At 39.5% G+C, this 19,913-nt stretch overlaps 1 protein-coding gene across 3 annotated transcripts in view; it reads left to right on the top strand.

The window, feature by feature from the left end:
- Positions 1 to 19,913, top strand: part of DENND1A (DENN domain containing 1A) — a 198,403-nt gene that overhangs the window by 171,137 nt on the left and 7,353 nt on the right. For 2 of the 3 annotated variants that reach the window (XM_054174197.1, XM_054174196.1), the window contains exon 20: positions 11,815 to 11,903. In XM_054174197.1, coding sequence (XP_054030172.1) covers positions 11,815 to 11,903 — 89 coding nt within the window. Of the gene's footprint in view, positions 1 to 7,417; positions 7,478 to 11,814; positions 11,904 to 19,913 lie in introns of all 3 variants that reach the window. The other variant, XM_054174198.1, reaches the window with a different exon arrangement.

The following is a 19,913-nucleotide window of genomic DNA, read 5'->3' as shown; positions in this document are numbered from 1 at the left end:
AGGGCGTACGCCACCATGAATAAAAATGTCACACATTTTCCCATCTCACAGCGGTACAAAATGTCAGTCCTGTCAAACAGACATTGCAGGTAGCAGTGAGCAGTCAGTACAAATTGGGAAGCCGAATATTCCCCCAGCTTTCTGATATTCTTCATCTGAAGCAGAAGAAAAACAGTTGTTAACCTATTAGCTGTGATTTTAAACTCTACTGAGATAGTAGGTAGATAGACTTTAACACATGGGGATAAATATATTCCTGGGGTCTGGGATTTTTTGCAAGATGTCTCTCCATCCATACATGTGGGGAAACAGTATTAAAACAAGCCACTGCAAAATATACCTCATTTTGGTAGAAGTTCTTTGGAAATTTGAACATCATCTCAGTGACATTGTCTCAAACCTTTCTCTGCTCTACTGCTGTGAATAGTTCTGAAAAAATCCTCCTTGCTGTTTTGCTGGTACTCCAGAAAGGGCATGGTTCAATCAGGTAAGGGAGTTTTCTTTTGTGGTCCTCTCATCAGCAGTAACATAACATAGCAGACAATTGTGATTTTATTCTCTCACTGTACACGCTGCTTTCAGGCCAAGCCAAATTATGCAATGGAGAGTCCATAAGATAGGATATTCTGGATGTTAGGTGTGCCTTAGTACCATGGGCATAAATAGTTTTCTGAGTTACCTGTCAAGGACAGAGGCAAGAATATTGTCAGTGTAGGATTCTGCTGTTACTGCAGGGTCCAGAAAACACCTGATGCAAATAGTGGTAACAAAATATCAAAGAAGTGAAAAATGGTACTAAGTCAGTAGTTGTTGCCCTAGAGAAAAGACATCAACTTACAAGTCCATTCTGTAAGTAGAAATTCCTCTCATTTTTCTATGATACCTTCTCAGAACACAAAATTGTTGCATGTGTTTAAGCTAGTGAATTGTTGCAAATTGCCCCTTACCCAAATGGCACTGATAGCCAAAGCAAATTACAGCAGGAAGGCTAAGAAAGGAGCACTCGTGTCAAAGCACGCAGCAACAGAACTAAGCTGTTAGAAACTACTTTAAAAGAATGCTAGCCTGCTCCTGGTTTATGGGTGCAGTTGTCTGCACTATGATTTGTGGAGTCATCTAAGGCCTCCCTATGTCCGAACAAAATAGGAAACAAAATGTGTGAGGCTTTTCTGAACCAGAATGACTCTAGACTGAGTTAAATATTTCATGTTTTGAAGGCATCTGCTTCCTGTGGGAAGAGTTACCTACTACATGTAGCTTAACGTACAGTGGTTTTCAAACTGGTCTGCAGGCCCCTGGGATCTGTGCCAGGTAAATAAGAGGCTGTTGACAGTCACCTCTTCTGGTAAATGTCAGGAGTCTTCAAAGCGTGAAGAGTTGAATAATATCATTTTAATAGTGATTTGCACAGTGTTTTACAAGAACTGAATGCACATAGAGATGGGAGGAGGTCAGGATTTATTTTCAAGTTCACAGCAGATAAAAAGTGTACTAGAAGAACTAAGTGGTCACAATCTGAAATTGTGCTGATACAGATTTATGGGGCTTGTACTGCTTGTTTGCATAGTACATGGACTTTTCTGTTAGTGGAGCTAGGAAGTAATCAGAAGTTTTGACTGGTCTGTAAACCACAGACACTATTGCAAGTTAGCTACAACTACACAATCTTCCTCCCATCAACATCATTTAAGAACACATGCTACTTTGAGGCATAGCCTGACTATCTATCTGCTCAACACTTACTGCACACATAGAAAAATATATCCATCTGATTCTCAAAATTCTTCCTTTTTTTCTGTAATTGCAGACCAAAGAAATAAAATGCCATTCAGCTCTGCAGCCAAGGGGTTTATTATTTAAACCATGTGTTTTCAGAGTAGCGTCCGTTATACACCATAATAATCCAGAGTAGTATAACCTATGGGTTTAGGATTTTCTCTCCCTGGTTCTCATCCATAACAAGCAGATTATAAAACATAGTCAAGAGGCCTGTTTGCTTCATCCTGGTGGAACCTTTTAATTGGACAAGATATACATGATGCCGACATCATGCTCCTGCTTCCATTCTTGGTTTTAGGAGAGATCTACTCTGGTTAGTACCACGTAAGTCCTGGATTTAAAACAAACTGTGGTATTTTTTAAAGTTAGCTATTCTGGGATTGTTTGCCTAGTATGAGATTAAGAGAGAGACATTATCAACACTGCCAAAGAGGATGAGTTATCAGTACTCTGTGTCTAGATGCACCACAAAAATACATTTTTTTACCCTTGAGTAGGAAGGACAGAGTTAGTCTCAGCCAAGAAAGAAAGGAAGCAAATACAGACTTTCAGGAACTCCCTGTCTTCCCCTTTACTAAAGAAAAGTTTGCTCTTAGTGGCTTTGGGATTGCCCTCTGTATCTTTAGCAGTTTCTCATGACAGCAGCTATGACTCCAATGCCCAAAATAAAGATCCCTTTTCAGTATTAGGGAGAACAGAAGCATATAGGCACCTACCTTTCATTTCCTTCTCTTACTGTCTACTTCTCTGTTGTGTAATGAAAGTTTCTGGCTAAACAGGTAAGAAAGTAGTCTTTTTTTAATTATTATCAAACTAATTGGTGTTTAATTGTGGCAGTCTCTGCCCCTTTCATTATTTGTTGGCACAGTTATAGGCATTTTTGCCAGATTCATTCTACCTTCCCAGTCTACAAATACAGCTTGAAGAATGAGGCATCCCTTAAAACATGGAGATTATTTTTATCACAGGACCCAGCAGATTTCTGTTGAAGTATTTCAGAGTGTAAATTAAAAATATATGCTGTAAAGCATACACTGTTCTTGTCATCCCAGTTTGTGAGCTGTACATATGGGAGTATGTAAAAAGTAGTGTGCGTGCTGTGTAGGGATCTGGATGGATAATAAAACAGCTGCCTCATAGGTTCCATCTGCTTTCTGTACTGAATCTTTTTAGGTACCATACATTTTTCAGTGCTGTTATTTTCTTCCTCATTTTTTGGCTTCTTTTTTTTTTTGCATTGAGCGTTCAGTTGAGGCTCAGCATATTCTTCCAAAGTCAGCACTTCAGCTCTTTTGCAGCATGGTGTGCCTGAGCATGGGCACGTTCAGGACCATGTCTCTCTCTCCTATGTCTGTTTTTAAAACATACTAGCAGTTTCAAAGTCAGTGCTGAATTTCTGAAGGGAAAAAGATAATTATGTAGAAGAGCTTTGCTTTGGAACTGAGGAACAGCAACACTTCTTTCTATATGTACTGACAATCCAGTTCTCATCTGGTTGTGTTTCCCTTATACATTTTTTCTAGTTGCAGTTGTTGCTGTACATGAAATAGCACCTCGAATTTACTCATAAATGTTCTGGTTTGAATATCACTTTAAAGAAAAAAAGAAACAAAATTTTCACTGAACTGACATCCACAATTAATGTGAGATCATGTTCTGCTCACAATGTGTTACTTCACAGACTAAAAATTATCTTTTTTGTAATGTTTTCTCTATTTAAAAAGATTAAACAGCTGTATTGTGAAAGTTCCTTGGATATATGGTAGCCACTTTATGAGGTGTGGGATCTATAATTTTGAAATAGTATTTTTTACAGTGTAAAAGTGAATGTAAGATATTTCTTCCTCCAGCATCTGGTAGCTTAAAATCACTTGTCTGATAATTAGTAAAACAGTGCCAGATCTGCAGTCATAAAATTGGCTTTCTACAAATTTTCTGTCTTGTTGGTTCAGAAATATTTGGAAAGAGACAATTAAGAAAATACCTCAAGTAAGAAGGTACGCTGGTAAACAGCAACCGGTAAGAAAGTGCTAATTTAGACATTTCTCCCCTTCACAGAGAAAAAACTATAGCATATACATTTAAGAACATACCTAGAACAGCAATTTAGCAGCTTTTAGCAGTGTAGCATGTGCTGTTTTGTACCCATTCATCCTTACAGCACAGGTAATTAAGTTGATATTCCAACACAGCTTCCCCTACTGACCTTTTAGAGACGACGTGTTTTGCTGCATTAACAAATTAACTTCAAATCAGTGGCTTTTCTAGTAAATATGGTCTTCATATAGTTTGAATATACTTGCTTATCCCATTCTGGTGACAGATACTAACATCAACATTAAAAATGAACCTTTGCTAAAGGGCAAGCAACTGTTATCTCCTGATGGACCTCCACGTCAGTTACTCCTCGCTGCCCTTTGCCTGTTCTTTTCTATGCTTCGCAACACTGACTTAAGCTGTACCCTGTCCCTATCCATATTTAATGGAGAGAACACACCGCTGTGAATATCTAGTTTTTTCTTATCATTCTATTCAGATCTCTTTAGGGTTCAGAAATGTAGCATGTGATGCAATACATACAAGACCAATAAAATGAGTTTTGTTTCTGGCAGCACTTCAGTGGCCCAGGTAAATTTGAATCTTGAGCGTTGGATTTGACTGTGTTCTTACAAGAACTGGGGTCACAGTTCTGAGAATTAGCATGAATCCTATTTAAAAAGTCCAAGAAACAAAAAAGTTTTTACACTGTTAGTTTTTTCCCCAAACAGCATTTGTAATATTTCTTTATTGTGGAAACACATAGAGTTAGTTTTTGATCACAGATGGAAGCTTAATCATATTTAAATCTCAGCTGGAAAAAATAATCTAGTGGCAGGATAAGGGTATGAAACTATTATCTCCTGCAGAAAAAGTTCCTCTCCAAAATCAATGCCACTTCAGAATGCCCAAACAAAGGGAAAGCTGAGGTAACCTCAGTAAGTGTAGGTAACTCATACATATATCATAAACCTCAAGAAATTCTGTTTTCAGTATTCCTGGGTCATGTTGTTGAGTAATTAAATGCAAATCACAGCTCATATTAAGGAAGAGTGGTTTTGACCCTCTGGAAATGAGAGGAAAATTTAAAGCAGCGTAGACTTATGCTTATCACTCAGAGACCAAAAGGAAGACAACAAAAAAAAAGTGTACATAGTACAGTTTTAGGCCAACATCATGAAGTTTTAAGCTCTAATTTGTAATTGTTGGTCTGTTAGGACTGACAGGAGTGAAATATCAGTGCATTGCCATTGTCTAATTGAACAGTGATGTGTCAGATAATTAACAAATCCTGTCACACATTTTTGCAAAAAAATACTTTTCCTCCAGCAAGTGGATGGGTGGGTAAGTACAGTCCAGCTGAACATGTCCTTGCAGTGACTATAATCAATGTATTGATTATCCCTCTGGGAGGTAATCCTCAGATACCGTGGTGTCTGTTTGTCTTGCTCTCAGAAGGGGCTGCCTTTGTCACACTTTTGTTCATCAGCTTTATATCGTTGATGCTACAGTCTTGCAGTGTTTCCTCAAAAGTTATCCTGGCTTTTTCCCAAATCAAAGAAGACACAGCTTGCCATAGCTTTAAGAAAATATGTATATTTCCCACCTAAATAATCTACTTGAGAGTTCTTTGATGTAGAAATGTTCACAATATCAAAGGGAAGTATATATGCAGAAGGCATAAACAATCAAAAAAATAAATAATACTTGCATCTTGGTTTTCTGCTTCATCAACACTTCAACACTTTGCCTGAGTTGCTAGGCACTAGGTGAATGCCTTTTAAGCACCTAGAAAAGTGAACATTTCAGATTTTTCAGCTGTTCCATTATGCTTCTGAAACATAATGGAAAATAAGTATGCTGTGCTACGTCACAGAAATTAAATGTATTTTAAGCTTGTGCTCTCAGCCTGAGCAGATAAGATGGGAAGATACACAGCAGTGTAACTCAGCATCTGGGACTGAACTGAATAATATCAACTACGGAAGAGAAACATTGTTCAGTGGGGCTAATGGCAGCCACCTCAGCTCACCACTCTGTCTTGTCTCTCTTTGTTCTCTTTGTTTTCATACTTGCTTTCTTGGAAGACAGAGAAAAGCTATCATATGGAATAATTCTGGCCTCAGCTCTCCAGCCCGAGTGTCCTTTTTTTTTTTATTTCCTTACCCACCCCAAAAAGCTGAGCCAAGTACATGTGTGCAGTCTGGCACTCCTTCATTGACAACACAAGCAAGGAGAAATGAACCAACCAATGGATGCAAAAGTATAATTTAATGGGAAATTTCAAAGAAAAGTCTGATGAGATGCAAGAGCAGAATGAAATGGTGTGAAAAAGGGTAGGCTGGATTTGTACTATCACACAGTGTGAGGGTAGTTGAGAAAGAAAGTCTGTCAATCTAGAGTAAAGGCTATTCTGGTGAGAAGTTAAGAACTGCTGAAATATGAATCTGGACTCATTTGGAAAGAAATACAGTAATCTGCATAAGCTTGCTTTTTCTGTCTTAAGAAGCTGACTCCTACTCCCAGTTCCTATTCCTTTTCTGTGCAGCTGACAGGTTTTGGACTATGGAAGGCACTGTGGGCTGGATGCAGTGATGTAGTCATCATCCTCTGGTTGAGCAGGCATTCGGAGACTTTCCCATGTACTCCTCACTGAGGGCTCTGTTGCTCTCCTTAAGTGCTAATGCATGCACACAAGCTGCCACAGAAAGGACATTAACAGTGGTCTTGTCCTCAATATCAAAGTTGTACTTTAGGGTGGTTTTATTTAGAATCTTGTTAATTGTCAGTGAATTTCTTGTCTAACAGATTATACCTTAAGATTCCATCTGTGTGAGAAGAGTCATGCTGCTGGCTCAGTCAAAAGCAACTGGATTTTAATAGCTCCGGTTCTGTTACAAAGCAATGAGTTGGGCAACTGCTAATTTAAAAATTGAGAGACCAAGATAATCATCTCAATGCACTCTTCTGTCCTCATTAGAATTGTTGGTGATGGGCCCTTTCATTTTCCTTACAGTGACAGCGCACCCCTTGCTCTAGGCAATGCATTTAAGCCTTGATCCAATGCAGAATCTAACCACCTCCTTACCTTTAAGTGTTGGAAAAGTTTAACTGACTCTGGGATTTTTCCCATGCTCTTAAATGTCCTTATTGTTTTGAGGCCTTTACCATAAGTTTTCACAAGCACTGATACCACGTGGGATTTTAGTGAAAGGTGGTTTTAATACTCTGCTTTTCAGGATTCTTTCTATTTGCATAAATGTTGTCTGGAACGCTCAGACCTAGAGCTCCAAAAATCTACTTGGAGTATGTTTGTGGTCTCAGTGAATTTTGGATAATTGAGTCTGGAGTTCTGATTGGGTTACTTTTAGTGTAACATAAGCTGTTAAGCCTATGTCCGCAGGCAGGCACATATTCCTTCCCCATTGTGGCCCTTAGTGGCACTTTGTAGGTCATGAAATTTGTCACTGTTTAAAAATTTCATTTTATGAGGTGAGTATGAAGGTAAATTGTGTGTTGTCATCTACTCTTACTGCTTTTGCCACAAAATCAGAGGTGTTTTCATGTAGGTAACTTTAATTTAGTTTCCACTTTGATACAGCAGCAAAGACTCCCTCCGCCTCGGCCACCGCCTCCAAAGATACAACGTTCTTCTAGGCCCGTGAGTAGCTGGTAGTTTTGTTTCACTGCCACAGCTTAACACTGCCTGAACTATGCTCTAAGTAGCATTACTAAACCTTGGTAGTTTGGATTGTCAAACTTTGCAAAAAAAAAAGCAATGTGTGAATTATGATCCTAAACTCCCTTCTTCTCTGCTGCGGCACAGCCCTGGGACCTGCATTTATTCTGCTTTTCTTTGACGAGCTCTGCAGCTTTCAGTCAGTTGTGCAGGTAACTGATGCTGCTGTTGCAACGTTTGTTTTTACTGTTGTGGTGATTTCTTGAACACAAAGTCTTGCTAGGCTGGCATAAGTTTTTAGCCAGTGAGCTTTTGAAGACTTGCACTAAACTCAAATCTGAAAGGAAGCAGAGGTCTGAAGATAAAGTATTTATTCTCGGCAAGTTATGCTTTAATTTCATTTGGGACGCTTAATTTTTCTCCATGGAATAGATGAATGAATACACATGAAGAAGGAAAATCTGTATTTGGGTAGTAGGACATTACTACCACATTCCTATATACTTGATCTTCATTTCAAATCAAGCTGGGACTCTACGTAATTACATAGTAGAATAGCACAGCACATTGGCCAGAGGAAGACACTCTGGCATAGAACTACTACTCAGATATCCTCAGTGCAATACCTGCACTGTGTCAGGCAGGGATACCTTATCTTAGCAATTGTTATATATTAACTATACCAGATGACTTTTGAACTGGAGCCTGTGCTGGATCTGCACCAGTGGTGTCTCTTCAGTAGTACAGGAAAGTGGCATCAGTTTGGAAGGGGTGTTGCTTTATGCAACAGCCTTGAAACATAATTATTTCTATTCAGGACTTCTGCTTTATGAATTAATTCCCCCATAAGGCAAATGTGTCTTACTTCTTGCTTCCTTAGACATACATGTACGTGCATAAGAAAGAGAGATGCAAGTTTTCAAATCTAATCTTGCTAAAACTTGTTAAAAATATCTTTTCGATGAGCAGGCAAGTGGTTAACAAGTGCACTTGGGTGTGTGTTCACTTTTGATCTTTGGTGCATGTTCCTATGTTACATTTCAATAGCATGTGGCTCTTTTTCTCCTTCTCTTCAACTCTGGGTGTTTAGCTTAACATAGTCATCTTTGGATGGATTCCTGCTCTGAAGGTTTCTGTTTTCTGTGTTTAAAAGGTAGCATTGACTATGCTTTTATGTGTTCTTTTAAATGCAGTTGTTGTGGGAGACCCAGCCACATACATTAACTGGGAATAAGCTTTCCATGGTGTGATGGGGTTCCCATCGTGCTTCACAACCCTCTTGGTTTGTTTGGCAGGTGTACGAGGGCACACTGAGATTCCTCTGTACAGAAGTTGCTGAATTGTGTTGTTCCCATGGAGTAATTTATTACATCAAAGCCTTGCTAAGACGGTTTTATCTCCCAACTGTAGGGCATTAATAGTCCTCGCTATAATGTGTTTGTGTCAACTGTCTTTGTTCCCAATGAGATTGGTAAAAGGTGGTTGGAAATGTAATAATATAAGCTCCTGTTGCATTCATATAATAAGTCAATAAGTGGAACAGAAATACTTCATTCATCAAGAGGAAATTCAGGACAAATGTAAATTATTATAATCACTCCCAAAAATATGCTTGTACCAAATATACATAAATTTGTTGTTGTTCAGAACTGTTATTTGCCTTTTAATAGTTGAAACACATTTTTCTGTGTGTAAATAATACTTTGTGAAGGCTGCTTTTCCCCTCTCTTAGTCTTGGCATATATTACAGAGGTGAATATTCTTCCTAGCCTTTCAGAGCAAGCACTAAAAGAGGAAACCAGGTCCCTCTGCTCTTCAACCAAGTCTATGTAATGCCAGAAATCCTGATAAATTCTTGCTGTTTCAGGATATATCTGGTATGAGGAGGAATCCACTGATCCTTGCAATATGAGTTATTGCTAATAATGAAAACAACAACACAAACCAAAGAAAGGTGAAGGAAGCAGAACAGAGATGTTCTTTATGTTCTGCTGGTTTGGAAATTACTTGTGGTGGTATTTTGAAGGAGGGAAAGTTGTTGCTTATAGTTGATAGAGATCTGTTTGGATTAAGAGTAGCTGTTTGGAAACTTCAGTCAATTAGAAGAAAAACAAAGTTAAAATATGATAATTATTCATAAAGTTGATGGGGACAGCAATAAGCACATTTAACTCTTCTCTACTGGATATTTACCTTTATTCTTTTGATTGTATGCTCATAATTGGATTTCTTTCATACTTTTACATTTGATAAGCATTTAACTCTGAGTATTTGGCTACATAAGGCTCAAAATTCACCAAGGAATTAGCTTGATTCTTGGCTTTTCACTACAGTTCCCCATGAACAATGCTGTAAATTTACTTAGCATGTCACCCTGCACTTTACTGGTCTGGTGGCCCCCTGGAGCAATCCAAAACACTCTCTCCCTCATCACCATCACTCCCCCAGGGTACCACCCAAAAGGTGAAAGTGTTCACAGCATGATGACAGGCCAGCTTTACACATCATCTTCCAGCTGAGTTTTAATTAAACAGGTTTCTTTCTTCCTCTCTTTTTCTCTTTCTCCTTCTCGCTCTCTTCTCCCCCCCAGTTCCTCTTGCTTCTCTCCCCCCTCTCTTGCACACACTCGCTCTCTCTTGGTCTCTCTCTGTTTTATCAACCCTAATGAAGCAGTATTCTTCATCGATCCTGCTGATTGCCAGCCCATTCCTTTTGTTTGTTGGCACCGAGCCATTCAGCCGCACTCTGACAGCTCAGCTCGTCTAATTAGCTCTGTTGTTCTTTTCCCCATGTTTCACCACGTTGCAAGTTCAGTTGAAGTTGCCACAAACTTAATCCTTCCATTCCTGCCATAAATTCACATTCTTAAGCTGTCTTTATTGTAGAGAGGAGCAGCCCTGTGTGGGGACTGATCTTCAAGACCTTAACATCTGACCTTTTTATAAGCCCTTTTTGCTAAGAAATAGTGGCAATACATCTCTGGATTTCTTCATCATGTCTGCTGTACACCATTTTCTTTGAAATGAAAATTCAATATAGTAATCCTGCTGCTATCTTCTGCATACTCTTGTGTAGTGCAGAAGCTCTACCCATGAGTTGGTGGCTTTTTCCTGGCCAAAAAAGTTTGAGATTTATGTGTTTGGGGAGGGGGGAAAAAAAAAAAAGATACTAGAACATCCTCCCCATGCCCCACCAAATAATAGTGATTTAAAAAAACCCACAATAGCAGAAAAAACAACAAATGTTGTGGCTGTTAAGGGAGCACAAGCTCAGAGAGATCAGAAGTTGAGTTGTATTCCTAACTTAATTTGAGGACTTTGGGGATTTCTGCTGACACTAGCATTCAGCTGAGCCAACACGTCAGAGTGTTTCAGGTAGGGGAAGATTTTCTTAACAAAACATGGAAAGCCTGTTTGTACAGCCTGACCCTGATGCTGCAAATGTTGCTTCTTACATTTGCCTCCAAGGGTTAAGTTCATCACCAGGATTGCTCACTGGTCCAAATAAGGCACATGTATAAACTTCACCTATGTGGGGATCACAAGTGCTTATTCCTTTCCTTGAAGTAAACCTTGTTTGCTTGTGTAGTTACTGTAAGTAAATTCAACTGGATTTCTGAACACTGGAAGGTGATGGACATGTTATTGAAGATTGGATTGGCAGTAACATCATCTCCCACAGAGAAGCTTTGGATTATATTGCAGACAGCAGAAGATAAACTAACCATATCATTGGGGAGATAATGATAATAGGTCTGGCAAGGGTTTCTGTTTGGCTGCTGAAAGGGAGCAAATACATTTTTTGTGTGATAACATTTATTCGAAGTATAAATTTTTCAGTGCTCCCTCACACAGACATCTTCATTTGAAAAGTTGGGTTCCTATGAACACAAGGACAAAAAGATCATGTCAGAACTGATCTCTGCTTTCCAATAGAAGGTACAGCAACCCACACAATCTTCCAGCTTGACTCTATTCCCTGTTTGAGGGGAGGCTCACATTTAGGGAATCTCTTGTCAGAAATTTAGCCTGTACCAAACAGGACAGTACAACAAATTTGTGTTGCTTTGCTAACAGCTGTCAGTGACAAGTGTATACATTTCATCTGCAGTTCAAAAACGTGGGGGTTTTTGTCCTTAAACAAGTTGCGGATCTCTGTAGCTTATATTCATTTGTAACATTGCTGTGCCACAAAAAAATACATTTAAAAGCAATTCTGAGTGGAAAATAGCTTTAAGGTAACTGTAGTTATGCATATTTTCTTAGTTATGGCTGCTTGATCAAGTATTTGATGAAATGTCTTCCGTGTATGTGCAATAGGTTCGCCCACCAAGACCTCATGTTGTCAAGAGACCCAAGAGCAACATTGCTGTGGAAGCACGAAGGACTTCAGTGTCTAGTCCAGAACAGTAAGTACTTTGCTGCTCTATTTCTCTCAGTGCATTCAGAACGAGCCAAAGGAGAAATGAAAAATTACTGCAGATAAAAGTGTTTTTTAAACTAACAAAAAAGCTGTGGTTTACTTTTTGGAGCATTTTAGAGAAAGTGTAAACAACAAAGAATCCAAAGTTCACTTGCTGAAAAATTTTGCTTTGTCAATTCATAGATAAATCTGATCAGCATGCTTAGGGAACATTTTCAGCTTTTGGAGGTTTGTTCATTTCTGTGTTGTTTTGTTTTGAATTCTGCTTTAAAGAAATTGTTAGCCACATCCACACAAACCCAGGCTTTACCTGGAAGATATGGAATTGTTTTACAGTGATGGCATGAGGGGTTGTGTCTCATGCTTGTTAGAGTCCCACTACCAGAAGGTCTGTAATGAGCTGTATAGTGAAGGCTTGTAGGGCTTAACTGTCTTGCATAGTACTAGCAGATCTATCATCTCTTTAGATTTGACTGTGAAGTAAACAGGGATAATATCCCAAATTAGGTGTACTGTGGTAGCCCTACCGCTCACGTATATGAGTTGTCTTCCAACATCCCTCTTGTTCCTGTGAACAGTATATTCTGTTACCTTGGAGAGATTTTTTTTGAGTGCTTCTTGAGTGTCACATATTAAATGCCTTTGTACAAAGAGGACAATATTGTGTATTGCTGGAGATATTCTTAACACATTGCCATAGCTGAGTTAACAGCAGCCCGTCACTGAAAACCTGAAGAGAATGGATATACTGAGCCTTACCCACACAGCCCAAAAGACACTATTGGCTGTGACAAATACACATACAGCCTGCATCAGTATGCATTTTGGATTTAAAATTCTTTGGATTCTTCTGAGTGTAGCAACTTCAGATATTTAGAAATACAAAAGGTTCAGCCGCACTAAGTTCTGGCTGGATGGAGAGGCTGGATTTGGCTACAGTTCTGAAGGGTCCAAATAAGCAGGTTGCCTCCTTCAGCTTCAGAATGTGGGAAGCTTCAGAACTGTGCATTTTGCCTGGGGTGGCTGATCTTGGAAGAAGGAGTGAAAATTGTGGCTAGAGTAGGGACAGACCTGCTTGGCACTCCAGAGCAAACAGCTGAGCAGCGAGGTGAGAGCAGCAGGCAACAGAGCCAATGTACATTTTCCAAGTCATGTGGCAACATTAAACTGGTGTTCTTTGTGTGTGAGGCAGCTTCGGTGCAGACCTTGAACCGCAAGTGGAGTGGTGTTTTCCAAATATCCAGTGTTGCAGCAGCACAGCCTTAGCTTGGGAAGTCACTCTGGAGCTGCTACATACAAACAGAAGACTTAAGGGCTGCAAGATGATTGCACTGGTCTATTGTTGTAATTCCTCTCACCCTGCAGCACAAAGCAGTTGCATATATCATCACCACTTCACATTACTTAACATCCTAGACTGTGGTGGTTTTATTGTCAGTAAAATGAAATTAAATTGTTGCATCTGAAGATACTAAAATCCCATTAAAAGAAATACAACTTTTCCTTATGTGTACCAGTTCCTGTCATGAAGGAAAAAGTGGTGGAGGTTGGCCCCACCACCACCTTCCACCCTCCAAAGTTAAGTCCATGGCTAGCTTTTTCCCAGCCACTCTGGGATGGGGAGATATTCTGGCTTTTAGCCAAAAGGAATGGTCACTTTTAAATTCTACAATATTTCTCCATTGTAGAGCGGGGTTTGGTTGCCCTCTTGTGGAGCAGATCACAAGTCCTGCAGAAGGGTTTGTACTCTTGCAGGCTGGTAGCTGTCCCTGCACAAAGGCTATGGGAATTTCTAAAATCAAAGTTTTTACTTAACATTGAATGTGATGACTCATGGCACATAGGTGAAGGGTAGCTGGGACAATGTAACCCTTATGTGTGCTTCCTATGAAGGGTTGTGCATGTTTGGATTAAAAAGCTGCTTGATGTTCCAGTGTGGCTAACTGCTAACATGTATATTCTGTTCCTGCCAGTAAGAGAACAGAAATAAATGTAACTGCGAATGATAAACATCCTGTTTATGCTAATGCTAGTAGTATATTGAATTATAATTACAATTTTACTTGGGTTTAATTTCTTTCTGTTAATTTTAGTGAGTCTTAATTCAGCTGCTTTCACAGAGTAAACTACAAAACTTTTTTTTTTTTGTGAAAATGATTGACAATCTACAGCAGTTAATGAAGGTGCTTTGTGGCTATACATTAACTTACTGTTCTTCATGAGCATTTTATTGATAGATTTCTTCTAAATGTGGAAGAAAACCAGGTGATGTTGCTAATACCACTGATACTTGCTAAGTGGTACCCCTTGTGGTCTCTTCCTGATGTTTCACAGCTTCCATATTTTATCCAGTTCAAATGCAGTGGCAGCGCAGGATGAAATTCTTTTGCCTCTTTTGTGTCATCAGGTTCAGGTGGCAAAGCAAACTTTGACATAACTACTTCCAGGCAGTTAGTTATATTGTTCTTGACTAGATCTCCTATAAGGTGTCTGGTTAGTGTTTATTAAAATCAAGTTGGGACAGTGGGGCAGTGATGATGAGACTGGCTACAGTTGTGATTTCAGAAGTACAAGTGGAGGAAATATCTAACCTTGTTCTTAAACAAAGCTCAAATAAATGGCTCACCTAAGAAATGACTTCATGTGAATGCCTTTGAAATAGGTAATGACATTTCCCACCATATCTGGGACTGTGACTTTTGCCTCTGGCTTCCAACTGATGAAGACGTTCCTCAGGGCAATGCCAAGCCTGACGCCCAGTGAATTCATTACAGAGGGCATCTTCTTCTCTTTGGAATAGAATAGAATAGAATGGAATGGAATAGAATGGAATAGAATAGGATAGAATGGAATGGAATGGAATGGAATGGAATGGAATGGAATGGAATGGAATGGAATGGAATGGAATGGAATGGAATGGAATGGAATAGAATGGAATAGAATGGAATAGAATGGAATAGAATGGAATGGAATAGAATGGAATAGAATAGAATGGAATAGAATGGAATAGGAGTTAACCAGGTTGGAAAAGACCTTTGAGATCATCAAGTCCAACCTATCACCCAACACCATCTAATCAACTAAACCATGGCACCAAGTGCCTCATCCAGTCTCCTCTTAAACACTTCCAGTGATGGTGACTCCACCACCTTCCTGGGCAGCCCATTCCAATGGCCAATCACTCTTTCTGTGAAGAACTTCTTCCTAACATCCAGCCTGTTGCATGTCATCCATGCATGCCTATGGAGGCATCTTTTCAGATGGCATCCTTTCAGGCATCCTCTGTTAGTGCATTTCTTAGGATATTAGGAAATGTGCATCTGCAGTTACATGAGTTAAGTTTTTAATATCCATAAATGAAAAGCATTGTTTTGGGGGCATGTATGCTCATTTTTAAATTAATCTTCAGTTAAAACACAGGAGGGCAAGAGCAGTGACTTCAAAGTAGAGCCAGGATTATTGCTAATGTCTGTTGTTAAACCTCTGTATTTAGAAGATCTGTTGGGAAAAAATGCTACTTCCTCCATCAAAATTTTCTTTTTAAAAAAAATTTTAATTTCCATAGAAAGTGTTGTGTTTTGGGGTTGTTTTACATGTTGATCAATAATTCAAGGCCTGTAATTATTAAATCAAAATAGTGCAAATAAAATTAGTTATAAGGTAATAAGAATTTGTAGCCCAGAAAATGCTGAATTACCACCTGGGGCACCCCTAGACATGTGGGACATGCCTCCTAAAACACAAATTAGTTGTTCACAGAAATAAGATGTTGCATTTCTAACAGGCAGTTTTTTGAGAGCTCTTTTTTACACCACAGCAAGATTTTCTATTAAATGAATAATAGACTTCCAGAGTGCTCTAGGAACTGTCTTCTATAAGTACCAACTAGCTGTCTTCCAGGGCATGCAAAGTGGGAGGAAATTAAAATAGGAAATCAGAGGGTCAGGCTCACAATTAACAGTATGTCAAAAGGCTCTTGGGCTGGCTAAACCCATGTCAGTGCTGCAGCAGTTCATTATGGCTTTCCAGAGGTCGTGTAGGACTTAGCAGAGAAGCTAATGGCTTTCCCACGTATCATATGAATGGAAATGGGCTGCAGTGGGTTATTGCCCTGAATTTAGTATGAAGTCAGCATGTTGGCTGTGTTGAAGGATACAGCCTCATAAAGCACATAAATTTCCATGGCTGTACCAGGCTCTTGGAGTTCAGCCACACAGGATTTATATACAGTAAAGGTTTTTCATGCCACCACTGCAAGCAAGGATCTCTACTTTGGGTGAAAGCTAAGCCAGCTACCTCTAGGACAAGGGTGGCTGGAGTCAGAAAGCAAATTCTGCTGGCTATAGCAGAAAGACTGTGTGTGCTCTGATTCCTCTACCTTGGGAAGTAGCTGTAGGGGAAGCTGAATACAATGAAGACAGTACCAAGAATTCAGATGCTCAGCAAAGGGACAGCAAACAGGAGAGAAACATGGAGAGCACTGGGATTCTAGTGCAGGCCTTGCAAACAAGAACTGTAGCACAAGGCTAGGGCTGCCCTTGGGAACCCCAGTCCTTCCTGGCTCTCCCAGCTGTCTGCTTTGGAGTAAACCTACCAAATATGTGCAGCTTACCTTTGTAAAGGGGTGTGACAGCTTTAGGGGAAACTTGTGACTAGATCCTTAGTACTGAGTAATAGGACAAAAATGGGAAATGACTGTGTAGAAATGAGCATCTAGATCTGTCAGAGCAGGCAGAGGTGGCATCCAGCTTGTTCCCACTTTAGATTATGAGTTAATATTTCCAGCTCTCCAGAAATTTTGTAAAAGGGTCATAAAAACTATAGAACAGTTCCCTGCCTTGGGTAGGTGCAGTGATCACAAGCTGTTGCTTTTGTTAACTGGTTGGATGACTTGTGACATTCATGGTTTTGTTGCTTTAATTTAAAACACCTTTTATGCTAATGTTTTTGCTTTTCTGGAGATATTCTGCTCCTATGAACTTTCACTGTACACAGAGTGACACTCTAAAAATCCAACAGATATTTTAATATTTTTGTTAGCTCACACTTGGGTGCAGTGAGTGTTCAGAAGATGCAGGAAGGAGTCCCGGTGATAGGTCTGTGCTTTGTTCAGATTGAATAGTTAGTAGGTAATCCCCTCAGTCCCAAGTCTTCTATTTCATACTGGCAAGAAACAGCCTGTGCATCCAAATCTCTCATTCTCTTCATTCTGCTGTCTGAGAGGGACAAATTCCTTAATTCTCTAGAGCTGCAGTATAGCCATTCTTTAAAAATATATTCATAATAACAAAAAAATCTCCTGCAAATCCGGGAAGCCCTTTTTAGGAGGGTAATGACTAGCTGGTAGTATCCCTTTGTACCATCATCTCTATAATCAGGAAAAAGCAACACACTTAACACAATCCACAAATTTAATCTCATAAGCCAAATATCTTTTAAAAATTATTACAGAATTCTCCTTATTAATTCCCACATCCTGCACTCACATTCTCTGTATATATCTTTTTTTTCTATCTCAAGTACATTTAGGTGTCAATTAAATTTGAAATATCTACATTTGTCAGCATTTCATTTTTGGCCAGTGTGATGTGCTGCTGATTTGTCCATGCATCCTGACACATGAAAAAAGCTCCCGAGATGCAGATCTTCCTCATTAAAAAAGAACCCCACACTATCATAATGGTGCGCAGAGCCATGGAGCGCATCCCCGGCTTTATTGCACTGTGTTTCTGACATGATATTTAAAAAGGAACAGCCACGGCTGTCAGTACTGTCATATGCTAGTGCTAACCGAAGACATGTTAAACTAAACATTAGAAAGAGATCAGCAAGTCATCTGCATGGTAACTCAGCTAAGAGATTAGGTAGGCAGGAGCTGGTGCAGTCATGTGGAGATGATGAGGGTTGTAGCTGTGACGGACACATCCTTTTTTCCCTCGAAGACTGCAGCAGTGCCTGCCTTGTAGCCAGGCTTGCTGTGACCTGCCTTTTCAGAGACAGCTCTTTGTGTATGAAATTCTAGCAAGTGGTGGGTGGCAGACGGCAGGAGAGTTCCTGAATTGGGTTAATGAGGGAATAGGCACTTTTTTTGGATTCTACCGCCTCAAGCTGATAAAAAATTCAGACTTGGACAGTTTTAGATTGTTCATCCCTTATCGTGGCCCAGGAGCTCTTACAGAGCACACCAACAGCGGAACTTAAGCGCTTGCTTTTTTCTAATTATGAGCTCCCCCTTTCATTTACAGAGTCTTGCAAGAGCCACAAAACCAGTGCATATTACCTGGCTATACATTGACTCTTACTTGCTCTGAGCTGCACTGAAGTGCACCTGAAGGTCTAACCACAAGATGTGGTCTTATCTCTTCGTAGTTCATTCCTGGTTTATTTAATACATGCACGCAGACACAACGCATTTGAATTTAGCATAGTCTGAAGGCAAACAAAAGGTGTCAGAGGCAGTGCTTTAAGGGCAGCTGCACCAATGCATTTGTTATATGCAGTTAGATTTAGTGACTCAGCAAGGCAGGTGGAAATGCAGTATCATTCTGGATCTTTGGAAATTATTTTGTGTTTTCTGGAATCATGTTGAATGATAATTGACTTTCCTAAGACAAAAAAAAACATGTGTAAGAGTTCAAAAAAGAAATATTTGTAAAGTAGCTGTGATTGCTGGTTTATTTCAGGTGGAGCCTTTTATTACTGTAAATTTAAAGTTTTTGGATAATCATAACTTTCTGAAAACAGGGGAAAGAAAAAGCTAAAAAAACCCATTACAGCCATTTTTTCCTAATGCAGTGGCACCACCTCACTTTCCCTGTATGCCCATTCTAGCAGGGAAAAGATCAGCTATGCAACAGCTTTAATTGGAGAGCCACCGACTATGATTTAACAGCATCACACTATCAGCTGCATCCACTGCCACCACTGGTTTAGACTTTTTATTAATTAGCCCTGGCCTGATTGTGAATAAACATCATTCACAGTGGCAGCTTCAGACCTCTTGAGCTGTCGATTGCAGTGACCAACTTCTCTTTTAGACCAAACCTTTTGGACTGGTTTTCCTAATTTTGTTATGAAGTCATTTAGTGATTGAGACAAAAGAGCAAAAGGTGATGGCTGATTATGAGTTCGAGTGCCACCAGAGGTCATTTGTTAGTGTGTCTGCAACAAATCAAATTCCTTCTCCTTTTGTCCATGCTTTCTGATTTCGGCATCTCCTCCTCTTATATGTAACATGCATAGAGGTGTGATACTTTTGTGTTCTTTTACGATGTCAACAGGAAGAGGATTGTCCTTTGTTCCACATGATGACCCTGATTCTTCTTACACTAAAATAACAAATTTTATTCTGGACTTCACTAGCAGCAAAATTCAGCTCCTCAGCTCAATCATGTATTACCTTGTGTCTCTCCTGATGTGTGGTTTGATTCACTGCAATAAGTAGGACATTATCAGTGATTCGTGGCTGATATAAAATGAAGATGTTTGGGAAGAAACCTCACTGGGATGGCCAGAAACAATGTTTGCCTTTATGAGCCTAGTAATTTCGTTTCCATTGTTCTCATGATGGTGGGAAGTGTTCACCAGCCTGTTGTTTGGTCTGTAAGACGTGTAGAGGTGGTTTATAATGCTCTCAAAAAGAGGTTTGCTTGGGGTTTTTTTCATTTCCACTCGTGCACATGCCAGAACACAACTGAGATGGGAATAATAAAGAACTATTGAAAACAGAGTATATTTTTTAAAGTGTATATAGTTGTGGTGGCTTTACACAATGTTGTCCTTGAGTTTTAGTAAATTGAAAAGCACTGGGCTGTGGTGCAGAGGCCTCTGATTAATACTGGTAAATCTTTTTTTGTGTTCTCACTTTGGTTTGTTTACTTTTGGTTAGTTGTGAAGCATTCATATTAATATTTAACTGTTGAGAATATACTTCCTATAAGCTCTCTTGCTGTCCAAAGCTTCAGTGTTTCAGAGAGGAATGAACAGTGGCCTTGCT

The sequence above is a fragment of the Dryobates pubescens genome, chromosome 29 (genome assembly GCF_014839835.1).
Source record: "Dryobates pubescens isolate bDryPub1 chromosome 29, bDryPub1.pri, whole genome shotgun sequence".
Classification (NCBI taxonomy): Eukaryota; Metazoa; Chordata; class Aves; order Piciformes; family Picidae; genus Dryobates; species Dryobates pubescens.
This window is presented reverse-complemented; position numbering and strand designations above follow the sequence as displayed.